This window comes from Herpailurus yagouaroundi, unplaced genomic scaffold (assembly GCF_014898765.1).
Source record: "Herpailurus yagouaroundi ecotype Mexico unplaced genomic scaffold, PumYag 67164, whole genome shotgun sequence".
NCBI classification, from domain to species: domain Eukaryota; kingdom Metazoa; phylum Chordata; class Mammalia; order Carnivora; family Felidae; genus Herpailurus; species Herpailurus yagouaroundi.
This window is the reverse complement of record NW_024420010.1, coordinates 249094-271496: the sequence shown is the minus strand read 5'-3', so window position 1 is coordinate 271496 and position 22403 is coordinate 249094. Positions and strand designations below refer to the sequence as shown.

Genomic DNA, 22403 nt, shown 5'->3' with positions numbered 1-22403 from the left:
TTGGGCAGTTTCCATAATTTGGCAATTGTAGATAATACTGCTATAAACATTGGGGTGCATTTATCCATTTGAATTAATATTCTTGTATTGTTGGGGTAAATATTTAGGAGTACAATTGCTGGATCATAAGATAGTCCTATTTTTAAAATTTTGAGGAGCCCAGACCCCATAATGTTTTCCACAGTGGCTGCACCTGTTTGCACTCCCACCAACAGTGCAAGAAGGTTCTATTTTCTCCACATCCTTAACAACACATGTTGTTCTTGTGTTGTTGGTGTTATCCATCCTGACTGGTATGAGATGAATCTCATTATAGTGTGGATTTGTATTTCCCTGATGATCAGTGATGTTGACCACATCTTTTCCTGTGCCCGATGGCCAGTTCTATGTCTTTGGAAAAAATGTCTATTCGTGTCTTCTGCTCATTATTTAATTGGATTATATATTTTTTGGGTGTTAAGGTTTTTAAATTATTTTTTAAATTAATTAATTAATTAATTTTTATTTTTTGGCATTTATTTATTATTGAGAGACAGAGAGAGACAAAGCATGAACATAGGAGGGCCCTTAAAGGGGAGAGACACAGAATCCAAAGCGGGCTCCAGGCTCTGAGCTGTCATCACAGTTCCTGACGCCGGGTTCAAACCCATAAACTGGGAGATCATGACGTGAGCTGAAGTCAGACGCTTAACCGACTGAGCCACCCAGGCACCCTTTAATTTACTTTTTTTAATTACATACAATTTAGCTAACATATAATGTAATGATTGTTTCAGGAGTAGAATTTAGTTATTCATCACTTGCATATAACACCCAGTGTTCATCTCAACAAGTGTCCTCCTTAATGCCCCTTGCCCATTTAGCCCATCCCCCCACCAAAACCCTGCCAGCAACCCTCAGTTTGTTCTCTGTATTTAAGTGTCTTTTAGGTTTGTCCCCCTCCCTGTTTTAATATTATTTTTGCTTCCCTTCCTTTATGTTCATCTGTTTTGTATCTTAAATTCCACGTGTGAGTAAAGTCATATGATATTTGTCTTTCCCTGATTGACTACTTTTGCTTAGCATAACACACTCTAGTTCCATCCACCTTGTTGAAAATGGCAAGATTTCATTCTTTCTGATAGCTGAGTAATATTCCATTGCGTGTATGTGTATATATATGTGTGTACACACACACACACACACACACATATATTCCATATATTCCATATATACATATATATACCACATCTTCTTTATCTATTCATCAGTCAATGGGCATTTGGGCTCTTTCCATACTTGGGCTATTGTCAATAGTGCTGCTATAAACATTGGGGTGAATATGTCCCTTCGAAATAGCACTCCTGTATTTTTGGATAACTACCTAGTAGTGCAATTGCTGGGTCATAGGGTAGTTCTATTTTTAATTTTTTGAGGAACCTCCATACTAATTTCCAAAGTGGCTGCACCAGTTTGCATTCCCATGAGCAATGCAAAAGGGATCCTCTTTCTCAGCATACTCACCGACATCTGTTGTTTCCTGGGTTGTTAATTTTAGCCATTGTGACTGGTGTGAGGTGGTATCTCATTGTGGTTTTGATTTGTATTTCCCTAATGATGAGTGATGTTGAGCATTTTTTTATGTGTCTGTTATCCATCTGTATGTCTTTGGAAAAGTGTCTATTCATGTCTTTTGCCCAGTTCTTCACTGGGTTATTTGTTTTTTGGGGTGTTAACTTTGATAAGTTCTTTATAGATTTTGGATACTAACCCTTTATCTGATATTTCATTTGCAAATACAGACACATAGATACAATGGAATAGAGAACCCAGAAATGGGCCCACAAACATATGCCAACTAATCTTTGACAAAGCAGGAAAGAATATCCAATGGAAAAAAGACAGTCTCTTCAGTAAATGAACCTGGACCACTTTCTTGCACCGTACACAAAAATAAATTAAAACTGGATGAAGTATCTTTTAAAAGTTTTATATATTTACATTATATATTTAGCATAATAATCTATTTTGAGTTCTTTTTTGCAAAAGTACAAGGCTTGTGTTGAGGTTCATGTTTTGTATAGGGAGTTCCATTTGTTCTAGCACCATTTTTGAAAAGTCTCTATTTTCTCCATTGAATTGCTTTCGATTTTCCTAAATCAATTGACTGTATTTGTGTGGGTCTATTTGTGGGCTCTCTATTCTAATCCATTGACATATATGTCTACCCTTTTGACAATACCACACTGTCTTGAGCACTGTAGTTTTATAGTAAATCTTAAAATCAGGTACGGAGTTTCCTCCAAAATTGTTATTAACTTGCAAATTATTTTAACTATTTTAGTTTCTTTGATCTTCCATATTAACTTTAGAGTTGGTTTGTCTATATTTTCAAAAAAATCCTGATGATAGTTTTTATTGATATTCTGTTAAACCTGTAGGTCATTTTGGAGAAAATGGACATATTTACTATGTTGAGTCTTTCAATCCATGAACACGATATGTGTATTTATTTAGTTGTTTGATTTCTTTTAGGAGCATTTTGCAGTTTTCAGCATACAGATCTTATACAGGTTTTGTTAGTATTATACCTAAGTATTTTTTTTATCTTATTAGAAGTATTATAGTTTTTTCATTAATTTTGTTCTTTAGCTATTAATTGCTTATTTATAGGAATATGATTGACTTTTTTGTGTTGACATTGTATCCTGTGAAATTAATAAAATCACTTATTAGTTCTAGGAGTATTTGTTGCTTGGAACCCTCTCAGGAGCTTCCCAGGTGTAATATGAACCTAGATCCCTTATGAAGAAGGCAGGGAGAGATCAAAGAAAGAGGCAAGCTATTCCAGGTGGGTAGGCGGAAATTTTTAATAATAATAATGGGAACCTACATACAAGGCTTGTCTTGGCTAGCAGCAAGAAAAATGGATCCCTGCACCTGGTCTCCAAATCTTAAAAGTTTATTATGAGGCCCTAACTGGCTCAGTAACATACCATACAGGTATTTTCCTTTATTTTTCCCTTTATTTTAGAGAGAAAGAGCGTGAGTGAGGAAGAGGGGCAGAGGGAGAGAGAGAAACTTAAGCAGACTCCACACTGAGCATGGAGCCTGATGCAGGGCTTGTCCCACGATCTTGTGATCATGACCTGAGCAGAAACCAAGAGTCAGATGCTCAACATACTGAGCCACCCAGACACCCCGGTATTTTCATTTAAAAAAATGTTTATTTATTTTGAAAGACAGAGGGAGGTGCAGAGTGAGAGGGTGAGAAAGAGAATCCCAAGGAGTGTCCTCGCTGTCACCACAGGGCCCAATGATCTCACAAACCATGAAATCATGACCTTAGCTGAAATCAAGAGTTAGACATTTAACTGGCTTAGACACCCAGACACCACCCCCCCCATGCAGGTATTTCCAACATATCACCATCTCAATTTTGTCCTCGGAGCAGCCTCTGGGAGTGGGAAAAGCAAGTGAAACCCATATTCCTAGGACAGAGGAGGGAGTGAGGAGCCTCTGAGTGCTTAGGTCCAGCTCATGGGGCAATTGGCTATCATGTATTTTGATGATGTTCCTCAGCAGAATTTTTTGCAGATTTACTGGAATTTTGTACAATCTGTATACAATCTGTATACCTTATATTTGTTTGTTTTTGGCTTATAATACTGACTAGGAGTTTTAGTGCTATTGAATAAAAGTGATGAAAGTAGATATCCTTGCTTTGTTCCTTTTTTTCCATTGTTTTCTGTTTTCTTTTTCTTTCTTTTGAAATTTTTACTTAAATTCTACTTAGTTAACATACAGTACAATATTGGTTTCAGTTGAATTCAGTGACTCATTACTTACATACAACACCCAGTGCTCATCATAACAATGATCTCCTTAATGCCCATCACCCGTCTAGCCCATCTCCCACCTCATCCTTCCATCAATCTTCAGCTTGTTCTCTATCATTAAGAGACTCGTGGTTTGTTTTTCTTTCTCCAATAGGTTCATCTGCTTTGTTTCTTAAATTCCACATATGTGTGAAATCATATGAAATTTGTCTTCCCTGACTGACTTATTTCACTTAGTATAATACTTTCTAGCTCCATTCATGTTGGTGCAAATGGCAAGATTTCATTCTTTTTGATGACTGAGTATGTGTATGTGTATATATATATATATATATATATATATATATATATAATACATATGTTATAATGTGTATTATATATAATATAGTATATTATATATGTTATACAATACATATAGTATATAATGTATATGTATATATGTATAATATATAAATATATATAATATAATGTATATATACATACTAGTAATGTATATATATATATATACATACACACTCACACTCACACACACACACACACACACACACACACACACACACCATCTCTTCTTTATCCACTTAATAGTTGATGGACATTTAGGCTCTTTCCATAGTTAGGTTATTGTTGATAATGCTGCTATAACATTGAGGTGCATGTACCCCTTTGAATCTATATTTTTGTATTCTTCAGGTAAATACCTAATAGTGTAATTGCAGGATCATAGGGTAGTTCTATTTTTAACTTTTTGAGGAACCTCCATACTGTTCTCCAGAGTGACTGCACTAGTTTGTATTCCCACCAGCAGTTCAAGAGGGTTCCCCTTTCTCCACATTCTAACCAACACCTGTTTCCTGTGTTATTAATGTTAACCATTCTGACAGGTGTAGGGTGGTATCTCATCGTGGTTTTGATTTGTATTGCCCTGATGTAGAGTGATGTTGAGCATCTTTTCATGTGTCTGTAAGCCATCAGGGTGTCTTCTTTGGAAATAGTGTCTGTTCATGTCTTCTGCCCATTTCTTAACTGAATTTTTTTTTTAATTTTTAAATTTTATTTAAATCCAGTTATTTAACATATAGTGTAATAATTATTTCAGGAGTAGAATTCAATGATTCATCACTTACATAAAATACCCAATGCTCACCCTAACAAGTGTCCTCCTTAATACCTATCACCCATTTAGCCCATCCCCCCAACCAACACCCCTCCAGCAACCCTCAGTTTGTTCTCTGTATTTAAGAGTCTCTATGGTTTGCCACCCTCTCTGTTTTTATCTTATTTTTCTCCCCTTCCCCTATGTTCACCTATTTTGTTTCTTAAATTCCACATATGAGTGATATCATATGATATTTGTCTTTCTCTGACTGACTTATTTCACTTAGCATAATACACTCTAGTTCCATCCATGTAGTTGTAAATGGCAAGATTTCATTCCTTTTGATCACCAAGTAATACTCCATTGTATGTATATACACCACATCTTCTGTATTCATTCATCAGTCGATTGACATTTGGACTCTTTCCATACTCTGGCTATTGTAGATAGCACTGCTATAAACACTGTGGTGCATGTGCTTCTTAGAGTCTGCATTTTTATATCTTTTGCATAAATACCTAGTAGTACAATTGCTGGGTCATGGAGTAGTTCTAATTTTAATTTTTTGAGGAACCTCCATACTAATTTGCAGAGTGGCTGCATCAGTTTGCATTCCTACCAGCAGTGCACAAGGGATCCCCTTTCTGTGCATCCTTGTCAATATCTGTTGTTTCCTGAGTTGTCCATTTTAGGTATGAGGTGGTATCTCAATATGATTTTGACTTGTATTTCCCTGATAATGAGTAATGTTGAGCATCTTTTCATGTGTTTGTTAGCCATCTGTATGTCTTCTTTGCAAAAGTGTCTATTCATATCTTTTGCCCATTTCTTCATTCGGTTATTTGTTTTTTGGATGTTGGATTTGATAAATTCTTTATAGATTTGGGATACTAACCCTTTATCAGATATGTTGTTTGCAAATATCTTCATTTGTACTGTAGGCTGCCTTTTAGTTTTCGTTATTGTTTCCTTTGCTGTGCAAATGCTTTTTATCTTGATGAAGTCCCAATAGTTCATTTTTGCTTTTATTTCCCTTGTCTCAAAAGACATATTTAGAAAAATATTGCTATGGTTGATGTCAGAGACCTTACTGCTTGTGTGCGCTTCTAGTATTTTTATAGTTTCAGGTCTCACATTTAGATTTTTATGCTGGTATGAATTTATCTTTGTGTATGGTGTAAGACAGCGGTCAAGTATAATTTTTTGCATGTAGCAGACCAGTTTCCCCAATATCTTTTGTTGAAGAGACTTTTTTTCCATTGGATATTCTCTCCTGCTTTGTCAAAGATTAATGGACCATAAAATTATGGGTTTACTTCTGGGTTTTCTATTCTGTTCCATTGATCTATGTATTTATTATTGTTCCACTATCATACTGTTTTAATGACTACAGCTTTGTAATATAACTTGAAGTACAGAATTGTGATGCCTCCAGCTTTGATTTTCTTTTTCAAAGTTGCTTTGGCTCTTTGGGGTCTTTTGTGGTTCCATAGACATTTTAGGACTTTTTTCCTTCTAATTCTGTGAAAAATGCTATTTGTATTTTGATAGTGATTGAATTAAATGTGTAGATTGCTTTGGGTATTATGGACATTTTAACAATATTTGTTCTTCCAATCAATGAGCATGGAATGTCTTTCCATTTCTTTTTTTAAATTATTTTTAGGGAGTGTGTGAGTGGGGAATTGGGGCTGAGGGTGTGGGAGAGAAAATCTTAAGTAGGTACCACAATCAGTGTGGAGTCTAACATGGGGCTCAATCCCATCACCTTGGGATTGTGACCTGAGCCAAAATTAAGAGCAAGACACTCAACTGACTGGGCCACAGAGGTGCCCCTGTCTTTCCATTTCTTTATGTCCTCTTCCATTTATTTTGTCATTGTTTTTTAGTTTTCAGAGAACAGGTCTTTAACTTCTTTTGTTGGGTTTATTCCTAGATATCTTACTATTTTGGGTGCAATTGTAAATGGGATTGTTTTCTTAATTTTTTTTTTGCTGCTTCCTTATTGTGTATAGAACTGCAACCAGTTTCTGTTTATTGTTTTTGTATGCTGTGACTTTACTAAATTTGTTTATCAGTTCTAGTCATTTTTTGATGGAGTCTTTATGGTTTTCTATATATAGTATCATGTTATCTGCAAATAGTGAAGTTTTACTTCTTTATTACCAATTTCAATGCCATTTATTTCTTTTCATTGTCTAATTGCTGTGGCTAGGACTTCCACTACTATGTTGAAAAAAAGTGGTGAGAGTGTACAACCTTGTCTTGTTCGTGACTTTAGGGGGAAAGCCCTGTTTTTTCCCTATTGAGTATGATGCTCTTTGTGGGTTTTTCATATATGGCCTTCATTATGTTGAGGTGTGTTCACTCTCAACCTACTTTACTTAGGGCTTTTTATTATGAATGGATGTACTTTGACAAATACTTTTTCTGCATCTATTGAAATGATCATATGGTTTTTATCCTTTCTCTTAACTGGTATGATGTATCATGTTGATTTGTTTTTGAATATTGAACCATGTCACAGACTATGAGTTTGGAGTTCTCTCTTGTCCAGCAAGAGAGTGGACACAGAACTGAATACAAGAGAGGCTAATGTCCGTGAGGAGACAAGAGCCCTGAACAGGGGCTTCGTCTCTGTATTTTGAGCACTCAAGATCTTACACATATGGTGAACGTGAAGAAATCAGATAGTAATCATTAATTTGTGTGTGTAAGAAGCAAAGGGTTTGGGGGGAAAGTGGAGCTGGTGAGCAAAGAACAATAGTATATTGGCACCAGATGGAAAGTAAGTTCCTGCAGGTGATATAACAAGTTACTCATGATCCCATTATAATATCTTGCTAGCTAACCTTGGGTGCTTTCGCCTTGTAGAGGCAGCTTTCTGCCCTAAGCTTTTTTTCTAACCTATTTGTGTAAGTAGAACCTATTTCCCCACATAACCACTCCTGCATACCAGGAATAAATCCCACTTGATCATGGCAATGCTTTTTTAATGCATTGTTGGATTCAGTTTGTTAGTATTTAGTTGAGGATTGTTGCATCTATGTTAATCAGAGATATGGGTCTTTAGTTCTCTTTTTTTGTGATGTCTTTATACGGTTTTGGTATCAGGGTAATTCTAACCTCATAGAATGAATTTGGAAGTTTTCTTTCCTCTTCTTTTTGAAATAGTTTGAGAAGAATAGGTATTAACTCTTCTTCAATATTTGGTAAAATTCACCTGTGAGGCTGTCTGGTACTGGATTTTTGTTGGGAGGTTTTTGATTACTGATTCAATCTCTTTGGTGGTAATAAATCTATGAAAATTTTCTATTTTTTTTTTCTGTTTCGGCTTTACTAGGTTATATGTTTCTTGGAATTTATCCATTTTTTCCTAGATTGTCCCATTTGTTGGCGTATAATTTTACATAAGATTCTTTTATGATTGTATTTCTGTTGTGTTGGTTATTTAGCACTTATATTTGTAATTTTATTTATCTGAGTCCTTTCTCTTTGTTTCTTGATAAGTCTAGCAACAGGTTTATCAATGTTATTGATTTTTTTCAGGGAACCAGCTCCTTTTTTTAATGATCTGTTCTATTGTTTATTTAGTTTCTGTACCATTTATTTTTGTTCTAATCTTTATTATTTCCTTCCTTCTGCTATTTTAGGGTTTGTTTATCTTTTTCTTTTTTAAAGATATTTTCATTTTTCAAAAGTTTTTAGGGGTGCCTGGGTGGCTCAGTCAGTTCAGTGCCTGACTTTAGCTCAGGTTATGATCTCACAGTTCATGGGTTCAAGCCCCCACGTCGGACTCTGTGCTGACAGCTCAGAGCCTGGAGCTGCTTCAGATTCTGTGTCTCTCTCCCTCTTTCTCTTCCCCTCTCCCACTAGCACTCTGTCTCTCTCTTTCAGAAATAAACATTAAAAAATTTTTAAAAATTAAATTAAAAAAATTTAAACTTTTATTTATTAAGTAATCTCTGCCCCTAACATGGGGCTCGCACTCATGTCCCCAATATAGTCACATGCTCTACCAACTGAGCCAGCCAGGTTCCCCTTGTTTGTTTTTCTTTTTCTAGTTACTTTAGGTGTGAGGTTGGGCTGTTTATTTCAGATTTCTCTTTATTTTTGAGGTAGACCTGTATTGCTATAAACTTCACACTTTGAACAGCTTTACCTTCATCCAAAATGTTTTGGACCATTTTTTTTCATTTTCAATTGTTCCCATGTGCTTTTTGGTTTCTGTTTTGATTTCTTATTTTACCCATTAGTTGTTTAGTAGCATATTATCAAATGTCCCTGTATTTATGACCTTTCCCAATTTGTGTGTGTGTGTGTGTGTGTGTGTGTGTGTGTGTGTGTGGTTTATTTCTAATTTCATAACGTTGTGGTCAGAAAAGATTCATGGTATGACTTTCATTTTTTTTTAATTTGTAGAGACTGATTTTGTGGTCTAATATGTGATCTATTCTGGATAATGTTTCATGTGTACTTGAAAAAAATGTGTATTCTGCTGTTTTAGGGTGGAATGTTCTGGATACATTGGTTAAGTCCATTTTGTCCAGTGTGCCATTCAAAGCCATAGTTTTCTTGTTGATTTTCTGTTTAGATAATCTGTCCGTTGATGTAAGTGGCATGTTACAATCCCCTACTACTATTGTATTACTACCAGTTAGTTCCTTTATACTTGTTATTATCTGTTTTATTTATTTGGGTTCCCTCATATTGGGTGCATAAATATTTACAATTGTTATATCTTCTTGTTGGATTGTCCCCATTATGATTATATAGAGTGTCTGTTTTTGTCTCTTCTGACAGTCTTTGTTTTAAAATCTACTTTATCTGACATTATTATTGTTCCTCTGTATTTCTTTTAATATCCATTTGCATGATAAATATTTTTTTCCATATTCCCAGTTTTAATCTGCAGGTGTGTTTTAGTCTAAAAATGAATCTCCTGTAGACAGCATATAGGTGAGTCTTGCTTTTTAATCAATTATATCACCCTGTGTCTTGATTGGAATGTTTAGTCCATTTATATTCAAAGTAATTATTGATATATATGTATCTATTGGCATTTTATTACTTGTTTTGTGGTTGTTTCTGAAGTTCTCTTATTACTCTTTCTCTCTTTCATGATATGCTGTTTTTTCTTAGTGGTACATTTAGATTCCTTTCTCTTTATACTTTGCATACCTATTAGTGGTTTTTGATTCATTGTTACAATTATCTTGTACAAAAAAAGAGGTTAGAGTGGGAGAGAGCCAAACCATAAGAGACTCTTAAAAACTGAGAACAAACTGAAGGTTGATGGAGGGTGGGAGGGAGGGAAGGGTAGGTGATGGACATTGAAGAGGGCATCTTTTGGGATGAGCACTGGGTGTTGTATGGAAACCAATTTGACAATAAATTTCATATATTAAAAAAAATTATCTTGTACATAACATCTTCTGTATATCGCAATCTGTATTAAGTTGATGGTCATTTAAATTTGAACTGATTCTTTATTCCACTCCTTCCCACGTTTTAGGTATATGGTGTCATATTTGACAACCTTTTATTTTGTGGGTTCCTTGACTGTTTTTTTAACAGAAATATTAATTATCACTGCTTTTGTGCTTCCTATCTTCATATTCTAATTTATAGTTCTTCCTGTCCACTCAAAGAGTCCCCTTTAATATTTCTTGCTGGCTGGTTTAGTGATCAGTAACTCCTTTAGTTTTTGTTTGTCTGAGAAACTTTTTATCTCTCCTTCCAATGTTGGTAGCCTTGCTGGATAGAGTATCTTGGTTGCAGTTTTTTTCCCATTCAGCAGTTTAAATACAACATGGCCTTATCCAGTTCATTCATTTGGGATAGAATTCTCTGTCCTATCATTTTTTTCTAAGTCTTTATGCATGTTTCAATGTCTTAGGAAAGTCAACTACTTCTCCTGTTCTTGAGGATAATGGTCTTATGAAGAAGATGTCCTGTAGTGCTCTGTAGTGTAGTATAGTACCCCAGGGCTTAGTACTTCAGGGGGTGTCTCTAATGTATGCTGCAAGTGTTCTGCCATTGTGTCCTGGGTGCTCTACCCTCAGGCCAGTCATCTGCAGAAGCTCTTTTTGTCTGTTGTGGGCAATATGTGATCCCTACCTGAATGTGACAAGTTTTAACTAAGATGTGCTCTGGTCTCCTTGTGAAATAAGACCTTTCACCACTGCTACTAAAACCAAGGCCCTGAAAAACTCCTGGTTTGATAAATGCAGTATGGACACGGCTTTAAGCTGGTCTTCTAGGGGAAGGAGCCCACTGCAATGGGACTGAGGCAAGCATGACTGAGAATGGTGGTTCCACCACAGCATGGGGGGGGGGGTTGGGGCTTGGTGTAAGCAAGTTTCGTGTCAAGTATAGTCTAATTGGTTCCTGCAAGTGACCCTGTGTTTAAACTGAAAGGCTGGGGAGGAAAATGGTGCCTGCCCTTTGTTACCAGAGGGGTCTTTCCCTGAATGCTGACACACTACAAGATATGCAGATATCCTCCCCCACTGTGTACCCCAGGTACTCTTCATATTGCTGTTTCCATGTTGTATGTCCACACGTTATTTGCCCTGCTTTCTCTCCAAGAACAGCCCCAATGCCCTCTGTGCTTTCCCAGAGCCAAAGCCTCCTGACCTTTAAATCTCTAGACTTTAAACCCAGGTGGTTTCAAGAACTCACAAAATTCATCCTGTCTTGCTTTCCAAGCCAATTTCTATGGTGGCTTGTATTCCCCCTGTGGGCTTCTCAGTGTGCTAGTCTGTCTCTGACCCTTTTCTATTGCTTCAACTCCTTCCCCACCATGGTAGCCATGATCCGTTTCTCTACCAAACTGTGTCTCCACACCTCCTGCCTTCTTTGGTGTGACCTCTTCTCTACCTTTAGTTGTGGAATTTGTTCTGCCAGTCTTTAGGTTTATTGTTGGGTCATTTAGGATGATTTGATAGTTATCTAGTAGCATTCACAAAGAAATGCAAGCCTAGAGTCTTCGTATTCCACCACCATCTTCCCAGACCTGTTTGCTTCTTTTTTAACATTTTGTTTTGGCTTCTTCTCATCTGATTTGAGAATTTTTATGATTCCATTTTATTTATTGTATTTATTTATTTATTTATTTATATCTCTTTTTTTTTTAACTTTTTTAGTGGTTCCCCTAGGGTTTACAATGTATATTTTAAAGTAATTTGGGTTCACCTTCAAATAACACTATATTGTTTTACATGTAGAACAAGCACCTTATAACAGAATATTCCCAGAATCTTCTTCACTTTCTTTGTCATTGTTGTACTTATTTAATTTTCATATATGTTATAAACACACAATACATTATTACTAGTATTGCTTTAAGCAGTTATCCTTTAGGGGCACCTGGGTGGCTCTGTCAGTCAAGCATCCAACTTTGGCTCAGGTCATGACCTCATGGTTTGTGGGTTTGAGTCCCACATTGGGCTCTGTGCTGACAGCTAAGAGGCTGGAACCTGCTTCAGATTCTGTCTCCCTCCCTCTCTGCCCTTCCCCCATTCATGCTCTGCGTCTCTCTCTCTCTCTCTCCCTCTCTCTCTCAAAAATAAATAAGCATTAACAATTTTTAAAACAATTATCTTTTAGAACGATTAAGAATATGTAAAATAAAAGATATATATTGCTTTTATTTATTCCTTTCCCAATGCTCTTCTTTAATTATGTAAATCCAGTTTCTTGACCTATATCATATCCTTTCTTTCTGAATATTGTTCTTTAATATTTCTTATAAGTCAGTTCTGCCTGTGATGAATTTTCTGTTTTTGTATGTCTGAAATACAAGCATTTACTTTGCCTTTATTTTTGAAGGATATTTTTGCTGAATTTAGAATTCTGGATTGGCACGGTTTGTGGTGTTGTCACTGTTGTTTGCTTTCAATACTTTAAAATTTTTATTCCACTGTCTTTTTGTTTATGTGGCATCTGACAATAAGTCTAGCATAATTCTCCTTGTTCTTCTGTAGGTAAGGTGTTCCTGCCACTCCTTTTTCCTGGCCTCCTTCAATATTTTATTTTTGCCTGATTTTCTGCAATTTGAATTTGATACATCTGGGTGTGTTGTGGTTCTTTTTAAAATTTATTTACTCTGCTTGGTGTTCTCTGAGATACTTGGATCTGTGGTTTGGTATCAATAACTCAATTTTAGAAATTTTTTACAATTCTTTCTTCAAATATTTCTTCTTTCCCATTATCTCCCTCTTCTCCTTTTGTCATTCTAATTATATATTGCATATATTTTATATATAAATATATATTACACTATTTGATACTTTCCCAAAATTTTTGGATGTTTTATTCTTTTTTCTTTTACTAATTTTTCTCCCTGCATTTTAATGTGTTTAATTTCTAGTAATATATCCTCAAGTTCATTGATTCCTCAGCTATGTTAAGTTCACTTATGAACACATTGAAGATATTCTTCAGATCTATTACTGTAGTTTTTTTCTCTTGATTTTCCTTTGATTCCTTCTTATACTTTTCATCCATATACTGAAATTCTCTGATCTTTCATGTTGTCTACCTTTTCCAATAAAGTTTTTTCTAAATATATCAATCATAGCTATTTTAAATTCCCTGCCTGATAATTTCAATATGTGTATTATACCTGAATCTGGTCCTGATGATTTCTTTTTCTCTTCAGACTATTTCTTTCTTGCCTTGATTCTTCCCTTTCTGCTGCTCTCTGGAGACAATTTGTATGAAGATGAATCTTCTATTTGTGTGAAGATGTAATCTATTATTTTACTTTTTTTTTTTTACTCTGGTAGTAAGGAATAGGTGACTAATGACATTTCATGTTAGTCGGATTAAGCCTCAGCTTTGGCATGCTTATCCTCAGTCTTGGAGGTGTGACCTTCCCATGTGTGCTGCCTCTTCTCTAACTACAGTGGTAGGCCCAGGACATCACCCTTCTTCCTTCACATTAAGGTTTATTTGCTTTAGGGGAGATGGAGTAGATTGGTATGGGCAGAGTTTCAGTAGTGTTGGCTATTCCCTCTGTCAGCTGCAGTTAATTTCCACTACCACTCTCAAGTTACAGTTGCATTGTCTTTCTCTGTGAAGACTAAAGCTTTTGTTTCATAGGATATAAAAGGAGAATGGTCTGGGCACAATTTCAGCAATAGCTGCTATTCTGTTTTACTCCCCAAGCCAGAACTATAGGACATCTCAGGATTGTTCTATCTTCCCTGTCAGCACCTGGTGGAATTCGTAGAGGAAGTCTGGAAGAGGATGCAAAACCACCTAGGTCTTCAACCCCCAAGGGCTTCACATTCTCATACAAGCCCACAACCACGTTAGCAATTTATTAAAAAGTTTTAGCTGAGTCTACTTATGAGTGTATGTTGAGCAGTAGAATCTATGAAAAATAAGCAAATACCTGGACTTTGTTGCTCCCTGCAGATGTTTGTTTATATAGATTAAGGGTTAGCTGTTTGCAGCACTTTTTCTTTTTATTTTTTATTTTTTTTCAAAAGATGAACTTTATTCTCAAATTGGTTTCCATACAACACCCAGTGCTCATCCCAAAAGGTACCCTCCTCAATACCCCTCACGCACTCTCCCCTCCCTCCCACACCCCATCAACCCTCAGTTTGTTCTCAGCTTTTAAGAGTCTCTTATGCTTTAGCTCTACCCTCTACACACTTTTTTTTCCTTCCCCTCCCCATGGGTTTATGTTAAGTTTCTCAGGATCCACATAAGAGTGAAACCATATGGTATCTGTCTTTCTCTGTATGGCTTATTTCACTTAGCACCACACTCTCCAGTTCCATCCATGTTGCTACAAAGGGCCATATTTCGTATTTCTCATTGCCATGTAGTACTCCATTGTGTATATAAACCACAATTTCTTTATCCATTCATCAGTTGATGGACATTTAGGCTCTTTCCATAATTTGGATATCATTGAGAGTGCTGCTATAAACATTGGGGTACAAGTGCCCCTATGCATCAGTACTCCGGTATCCCTTGGGTAAATTCCTAGCAGTGCTATTGCTGGGTCATAGAGTAGGTCTATTTTTAATTTTCTGAGGAACCTCCACACTGTTTTCCAGAGTGGCTGCACCAATTTGCATTCCCACCAACAGTGCAAGAGGGTTGCCGTTTCTCCACATCCTCGCCAGCATCTATAGTCTCCTGATGTGTTCATTTTGGCCACTCTGACTGGCATGAGGTGATATCTGAGTGTGGTTTTGATTTGTATTTCCCTGATAAGGAGCAACGTTGAGCATCTTTTCATGTGCCTGTTGGCAATCCGGATGTCTTCTTTACAGAAGTGTCTATTCATGGTTTCTGCCCATTTCTTCACCGGGTTCTTTGTTTTTTGGGTGTGAAGTCTGGGAAGCTCTTTATAGATTTTGCATCCTAGCCCTTTGTCTGATATGTCATTTGCAAATATCTTTTCCCATTCCGTTGGTTGCCTTTTAGTTTTGTTGGTTGCTTCCTTTGCTGTGCAAAAGCTTTTTATCTTCATAAGGCACCAGTAATTCATTTTTGCTTTTAATTCCCTTGCCTTTGGGGATGTGTCGAGTAAGAGATTGCTACGGCTGAGGTCAGAGAGGTCTTTTCCTGCTTTCTCCTCTAGGGTTTGGATGGTTTCCTGTCTCACAATCAGGTCCTTTATATATTTTGAGTTTATTTTTGTGAATGGTGTGAGAAAGTGGTCTACTTTCAACCTTCTGCATGTTGCAGTCCAGTTCTCCCAGCACCATTTGTTAAAGAGACTGTCTTTTTTCCATTGGATCTTCTTTCCTGCTTTGTCAAAGATTAGTTGGCCATACATTTGTTGGTCTAGTTCTGGGGTTTCTATTCTATTCCATTGGTCTATGTGTCTGTTTTTGTGCCAATACCATGCTGTCTTGATGATGACAGCTTTGTAGTAGAGGCTAAAGTCTCGGATTGTGATGCCTCCTGCTTTGGTCTTCTTCTTCAAAATTACTTTGGCTATTCGGGGCCTTTTGTGGCTCCATATGAATTTTAGGATTGCTTGTTCTAGTTTCGAGAAGAATGCTGGTGCAATTTTGATTCAGATCGCATTGAATGTGTAGATAGCTTTGGGTAGTATTGACATTTTGACAATATTTATTCTTCCAATCCATGAGCAGGGAATGTCTTTCATTTTCTTTACATCTTCTGCAAGTACCTTCATAAGCTTTCTATAGTTTTCAGCATACAGATCTTTTACATCTTTGGTTACATTTATTCCTAGGTATTTTATGCTTCTTGGTGCAATTGTGAATGGGATCAGTTTCCTTATTTGTCTTTCTGTTGCTTCATTGTTAGTGTATAAGAATGCAACTGATTTCTGTGCATTGATTTTGTATCCGGCGACTTTGCTGAATTCATGGATCAGTTCTAGCAGACTTTTGGTGGAGTCTATCGGATTTTCCATGTATAATATATCACCTGCAAAAAGCGAAAGCTTGACTTCATCTTTGCCTATTTTGATGCCTTTGATTTCATTTTATTGTCTGATTTCTGGTGCTAGAACTTCCAACACTATGTGAAACAACAGCGGTGAGAGTGGGCATCCCTTTCGTGTTCCTGATCTCAGGGAAAAAGCTCTCAGCTTTTCCCATTGAGGATGATGTTAGCTGTGGGCTTTTCATAAATGGCTTTTATGATGCTTAAGTATGTGCTTCTCTCCCGACTTTCTCAAGGGTTTTTATGAAGAAACGGTGCTGGATTTTGTCAAAGGCCTTTTCTGCATCAATTGACAGGATCATATGGTTCTTATCTTTTCTTTTATTAATGTGATGTATCATGTTGATTGATTTGTGAATGTTGGACCAGCCCTGCATCCCAGGAATGAATCCCACTTGATCATGGTGAATAATTCTTTTTATATGCTGTTGAATTCGATTTGCTAGTATCTTATTGAGAATTTTCGCATCCATATTCATCAGGGATATTGGCCTGTCATTCTCTTTTTTTACTGGGTCTCTGTCTGGTTTAGGAATCAAAATAATACTGGCTTCGTAGAATGAGTCTGGAAGTTTTCCTTCCCTTTCTATTTCTTGGAATAGCTTGAGAAGGATAGGTATTATCTCTGCTTTAAATGTCTGGTAGAACTCCCCTGGGAAGCCATCTGGTCCTGGACTCTTATTTGTTGGGAGATTTTTGATAACCGATTCAATTTCTTCGCTGATGATGGGTCTGTTCAGGCTTTCTATTTACTCCTGATTGAGTTTTGGAAGAGTGTGGGTGTTTAGGAATTTGTCCATTCCTTCCAGGTCGTCCAGTTTGTTGGCATATAATTTTTCATAGTATTCCCTGATGATTGCTTGTATCTCTGAGGGATTGGTTGTAATAATTCCATTTTCATTCATGGTTTTATCTATTTGGGTCATCTCCCTTTTCTTTTTGAGAAGCCTGGCTAGAGGTTTGTCAATTTTGTTTATTTTTTCAAAAAACCAACTCTTGGTTTCGTTGACCTGCTCTACAGTTTTTTCCATTCTGTATTGTTTATTTCTGCCCTGATCTTTATGATTTCGCTTCTTCTCCTGGGTTTAGGCTGCCTTTGCTGTTCTGCTTCTATTTCCTTTAGGTGTGCTGTTAGATTTTGTATTTTGGATTTTTCTTGTTTCTTGAGATAGGCCTGGATTGCAATGTATTTTCCTCTCAGGACTGCCTTCGCTGCATCCCAAAGCGTTTGGATTGTTGTGTTTTCATTTTCGTTTGTTTCCATATATTTTTAAATTTCTTCTCTAATTGCCTGGTTGACCCACTCATTCTTTAGTAGGATGGCTAACCTCCAGGGTTTTGGAGGTTTTCCAGACTTTTTCCTGTGGTTGATTTCAAGCTTCATAGCATTGTGGTCTGAAAGTATGCATGGTATGATTTCAATTCTTGTATACTTATGAAGAGCTGTTTTGTAACCCAGTATATGATCTATCTTGGAGAATGTTCCATGTGCACTCGAGAAGAAAGTATATTCTGTTGCTTTGGGGTGCATAGTTCTAAACAGATCTGTCAAGTCCATCTGATCCAATGTGTCTTTCAGGGCCCTTGTTTCTTTATTGACCGTGTATCTAGATGATCTATCCATTTCTCTAAGTGGGGTGTTAAAGTCCCCTGCAATTACCACATTCTTATCAATAAGGTTGCTCATGTTTATGAGTAATTGTTTTATATATTTGTGGGCTCCCGTATTTGGCGCATAGACATGTATAATTGTTAGCTCTTCCTGCTGGATAGACCCTGTAATTATTATAAAATGCCCTTCTTCATCTCTTGTTACAGCCTTTAATTTAAAGTCTAGTTTTTCTGATATAAGTATGGCTACTCCAACTTTCTTTTGGCTTCCAGTAGCATGATAAATAGTTCTCCATCCCCTCACTCTCAATCTAAAGGTGTCCTCAGGTCTAAAATGAGTCTCTTGTAGACAGCAAATAGATGGGTCTTGTTTTTTTTATCCATTCTGATACTCTATGTCTTTGGTTGGTGCATTTAATCCATTTACATTCAGTGTTATTATAGAAAGATATGGGTTTAGAGTCATTGTGATGTCTGTATGTTTTATGCTTGTAGTCATGTCTCTGGTACTTTGTCTCACAGGGTCCCCCTTAGGATCTCTTGTAGGGCTGGTTTAGTGGTGACAAATTCCTTCAGTTTTTGTTTGTTTGGGACGACCTTATCTCTCCTTCTATTCTAAATGACAGACTTGCTGGATAAAGGATTCTCGGCTGCATAATTTTTCTGTTCAACACATTGAAGATCTCCTGGCAATCCTTTCTGGCCTGCCAAGATTCAAAAGAGAGATCAGTCACGAGTCTTATAGGTCTCCCTTTATATGTGAGGGCATGTTTACCCCTTGCTGCTTTCAGAATTTTCTCTTTATCCTTGTACTTTGCCAGTTTCACTATGATATGTCATGCAGAAGATCGATTCAAGTTACCTCTGAAGGGAGTTCTCTGTGCCTCTTGGATTTCAATGCCTTTTTTCTTCCCCAGTTCAGGGAAGTTCTCAGCTATTATTTCTTCAAGTCCACCTTCAGCACCTTTCCCTCTCTCTTCCTCCTCTGGGATACCAATTATGTGTATATTATTTCTCTTTAGTGCATCACTTAGTTCTCTAATTTTCCCCTCATACTCCTGGATTTTTTTTATCTCTCTTTTTCTCAGCTTCCTCTTTTTTCCATAATTTTATCTTCTAGTTCACCTATTCTCTCCTCTGCCTCTTCAATCCGAGCCGTGGTCATTTCCATTTTATTTTCTATCTCGTTAAAAGCGTTTTTCAGCTCCTCCTGACTGTTCATTAGTCCCTTTATCTCTGTAGCAAGAGATTCTCTGCTGTCCTCTATACTGTTTTCAAGCCCAGTGATTAATTTTATGACTATTATTCTAAATTCACTTTCTGTTATATTATTTAAATCCTTTTTGATCAGTTCATTGGCTGTTGTTATTTCCTGGGGATTCTTTTGAGGGGAATTCTTCCGTTTGGTCATTTTGGATAGACCCTGGAGTGGTGCGGACCTGCAGGGCACTTCCCCTGTGCTGTGGTGTATAACTGGAATTGGTGGGCGGAGCGTCAGTCAGACCTGATGTCTGCCTCCAGCCCACCGCTGGGGCTACAGTCAGACTGGTGTGTGCCTTCTCTTCCCCTCTCCTAGGGGCGGGATTCACTGTGGGGTGATGTGGCCCGTGTAAGCTACTTGCACACTGCCAGGCTTGTGGTGCTGGGGATCTGGCGTATTAGCTGGGGTGGGTAGGCAAGGTGCACGGGGGCAAGAGGGGCAGGCTTAGCTCGCTTCTCCTTAGGTGATCCACTTCAGGAGGGGCCCTGTGGCAGTGGGAGGGAGTCAGACCGGCTGCCGGAGGGGTGGCTCTGCAGAAGCACAGCGTTGGGTGTTTGTGCAGAGCAAGCACGTTCCCTGGCACGAACTGGTTCCTTTTGGGATTTTCTCTGGGGAATGGGCGAGGGATAATGGCACTGGGGAGCACCTTTGTTCCCTGCCAAACTGAGCTCTGTCATCCCGGGGCTCAGCAACTCTCCCTCCCTTTGTCCTCCCGCATTCCCGCTCTCTGAGCAGAGCTGTTAACTTATGATCTCCCGGATGCTAAGTCACGCTTGCTGTCTGAACACACTTGGTCGGGCCCCTCTGCTTTTGCAAGCCAGACTAGGGGGCTCTGCTTGGCCGGCGGGCCACCCCTCCGCCCCGGCTCCCTCTTGCCAGTCCGTGCAGCGTGCACCGCCTCGCCGCCTTTCCTACCCTCTTCAGTGGGCCTCTCATCTGAGCTTGGCTCTGGAGACTCCTCTCTGCTAGTCTTCTAGTGGTTTTTTGGGTTAGTTAGGCAGGTGTAGGTGGAATCGAAGTGATCATCAGGATGCGCAGTGAGCCCAGCGTCCTCCTACGTCACCATCTTCTGGATCCCCCCAGCACTTTTTTAAAAAATATAATTTATTGTAAAATTGGCTTCCCAGTGCTCATTCAAAGTGCCCTCCTCCCTGCCCATCACCCACTTTCTCCTCTCCCTCACCCCAATCTACCCTTAGTTTTTTCTCAGTCCTTAATAGTCTCTTAGAGTTTGCCTCCCTCTACCTCTGTAACTATTTTTCACCCTTCCCCTCCCACATTGTCTTCTGTTAAGTTTTTCCAGATTCACATATGAGCGGAAAATATGGTATCCATCTTTCTCTGCCTCGCTTATTTCACTTAGCATAATACCCTCCAGGTCCACCCACATTGCCACAAATGGCCAGATTTCATTCTTTCTCGTTGCCATGTAGTATTCCATTGTGTATACAATCCACACCTTCTTTATCCATTCGTCAGTTGATGGACATTTAGACTCTTTCCATAATTTGGCTATTGCTGAAAGTGCTGCTATAAACATTGGGGTACAAGTGCCCCATGCACCAGCACTCCTGTATCCTTTGGGTACATTCCTATCAGTGTTACTGCTGGGTCATAAGGTAGTTCTACTTTTAATTTTTTGAGGACCCTCCACACTGTTTTCCAGAGTAGCTGCACCAGTTTGCATTGCCACCAGAAGTGCAAGAGGGTTCCCATTTCTCCACATCCTTCCCACGACCTATAGTCTCCTGATTTGTTCATTTTAGCCACTCTGACTGGCATGAGATGATATCTCATTGTAGTTTTGATGTGTATTTCCCTGAGAAGAAGTGACGTTGAGCATCTTTTCATGTGTCTGTTGGCCATCTGGATATCTTCTTTGGAAAAGTGTCTCTTCATGTCTTCTGCCCATTTCTTCACTGGATTATTTGTTTTTCCACATTATTATATGTGTGGAGTTTGGTGAGTTTTTTATAGACTTTAGATACTAGCCCTTTATCTAATGTGTCACTTGCAAATATCTTTTCCCATTCCTTCAGTTGCCTTTTATTTTTATATTTATTTCTTTATTTCTTTATTTATTTATCTATATGAAATTATTGTCAAATTTGTTTTCATACAATACCCAGTGCTCATCCCAAAAGGTGCCCTCCTTAATACCCATCACCCACTCTCCCTTCAGTTGCCTTTTAGTTTTTTTTTTTTTATTGTTTCCTTTGCAGTGCAGAAACTTTTTATCCTGATGAGGTCCCAATATTTCAGTTTTGCTTTTAATTCCCTTGCCTTTGCGGATGCATCGAGTAAGAAATTTCTGCGGCTGAGGTCAGAGAGGTTTTTTTCCTGCTTTCTCCTCTAGGGTTTTCATGGTTTCCTGTCTCACATTCAGGTCCTTCATCCATTTTGAGTTCATTTTTGTGTGTGGTGTAAGAAAGCGGTCTGGTTTCATTCTTCTGCATGTTTCTGTCTAGTTCTCCCAGCACCATTTGGTAAAGAGACTGTCTTTTTTCCATTGGGTACTCTCTCCTGCTTAGTCAAATGGCATGCATGTTAGCCATGCACTTTGTGGGTCCAATTCTGGGGTCTCTATTCTATTCAATTGGTCTATGTGTCTGTTTTCTGCCAATACCATACTGTCTTCATCATTACAGCTTTGTAGTAGAGGCTAAAGTCTGGGATTGTGATGCCTCCTACTCTGGTCTTCTTCTTCAATATTACTTTGGGTATTTAGGGTCTTTTGTAGTTCCATAAAAATTTTAGGATTGTTCATTCTAGCTTTCAGAAGAATGCTGGTGAAATTTTGATTGGGATTGCATTGAATGTGTAGATTGCTTTGGGCAGTATTGACATTTTAATATTTATGCTTCCAATCCATGAGCATGGAATATTTTTCCATTTCTTTGCATCTTCTTAAATTTCCTTAATAAGCTTTCCATAATTTTCAGCATACATAGATCTTTCACATTTGGTTAAGTTTATTCCTAGGTATTTTAAGGTTCTTGGTGCAATTGTGAATGGGATAAGTTTCTTTTTTTTTTTATTTATATATGAAATTTATTGTCAAATTGGTTTTCATACAACACCCAGTGCTCATCCCAAAAGGTGCCCTCCTCAATACCCATCACCCACCCTCCCCTCCCTCCCACCCCCCATCAACCCTCAGTTTGTTCTC

General features: G+C 37.8%; 1 protein-coding gene across 5 annotated transcripts in view; it reads left to right on the top strand.

Annotated features, from left to right (window-relative positions):
* The window catches only part of PFKFB1 (6-phosphofructo-2-kinase/fructose-2,6-biphosphatase 1), a 152190-nt gene that overhangs the window by 68472 nt on the left and 61315 nt on the right, over nucleotides 1–22403 (top strand). For 2 of the 5 annotated variants that reach the window (XM_040467027.1, XM_040467029.1), the window contains exon 2: nucleotides 2716–2830. The exons of the other annotated variants lie outside the window; for them this stretch is intronic. In XM_040467027.1, coding sequence (XP_040322961.1) covers nucleotides 2785–2830 — 46 coding nt within the window. In that variant the 5' untranslated portion in view covers nucleotides 2716–2784. The remainder of the gene's footprint in view (nucleotides 1–2715; nucleotides 2831–22403) is intronic. 5 annotated transcript variants of the gene reach the window in all.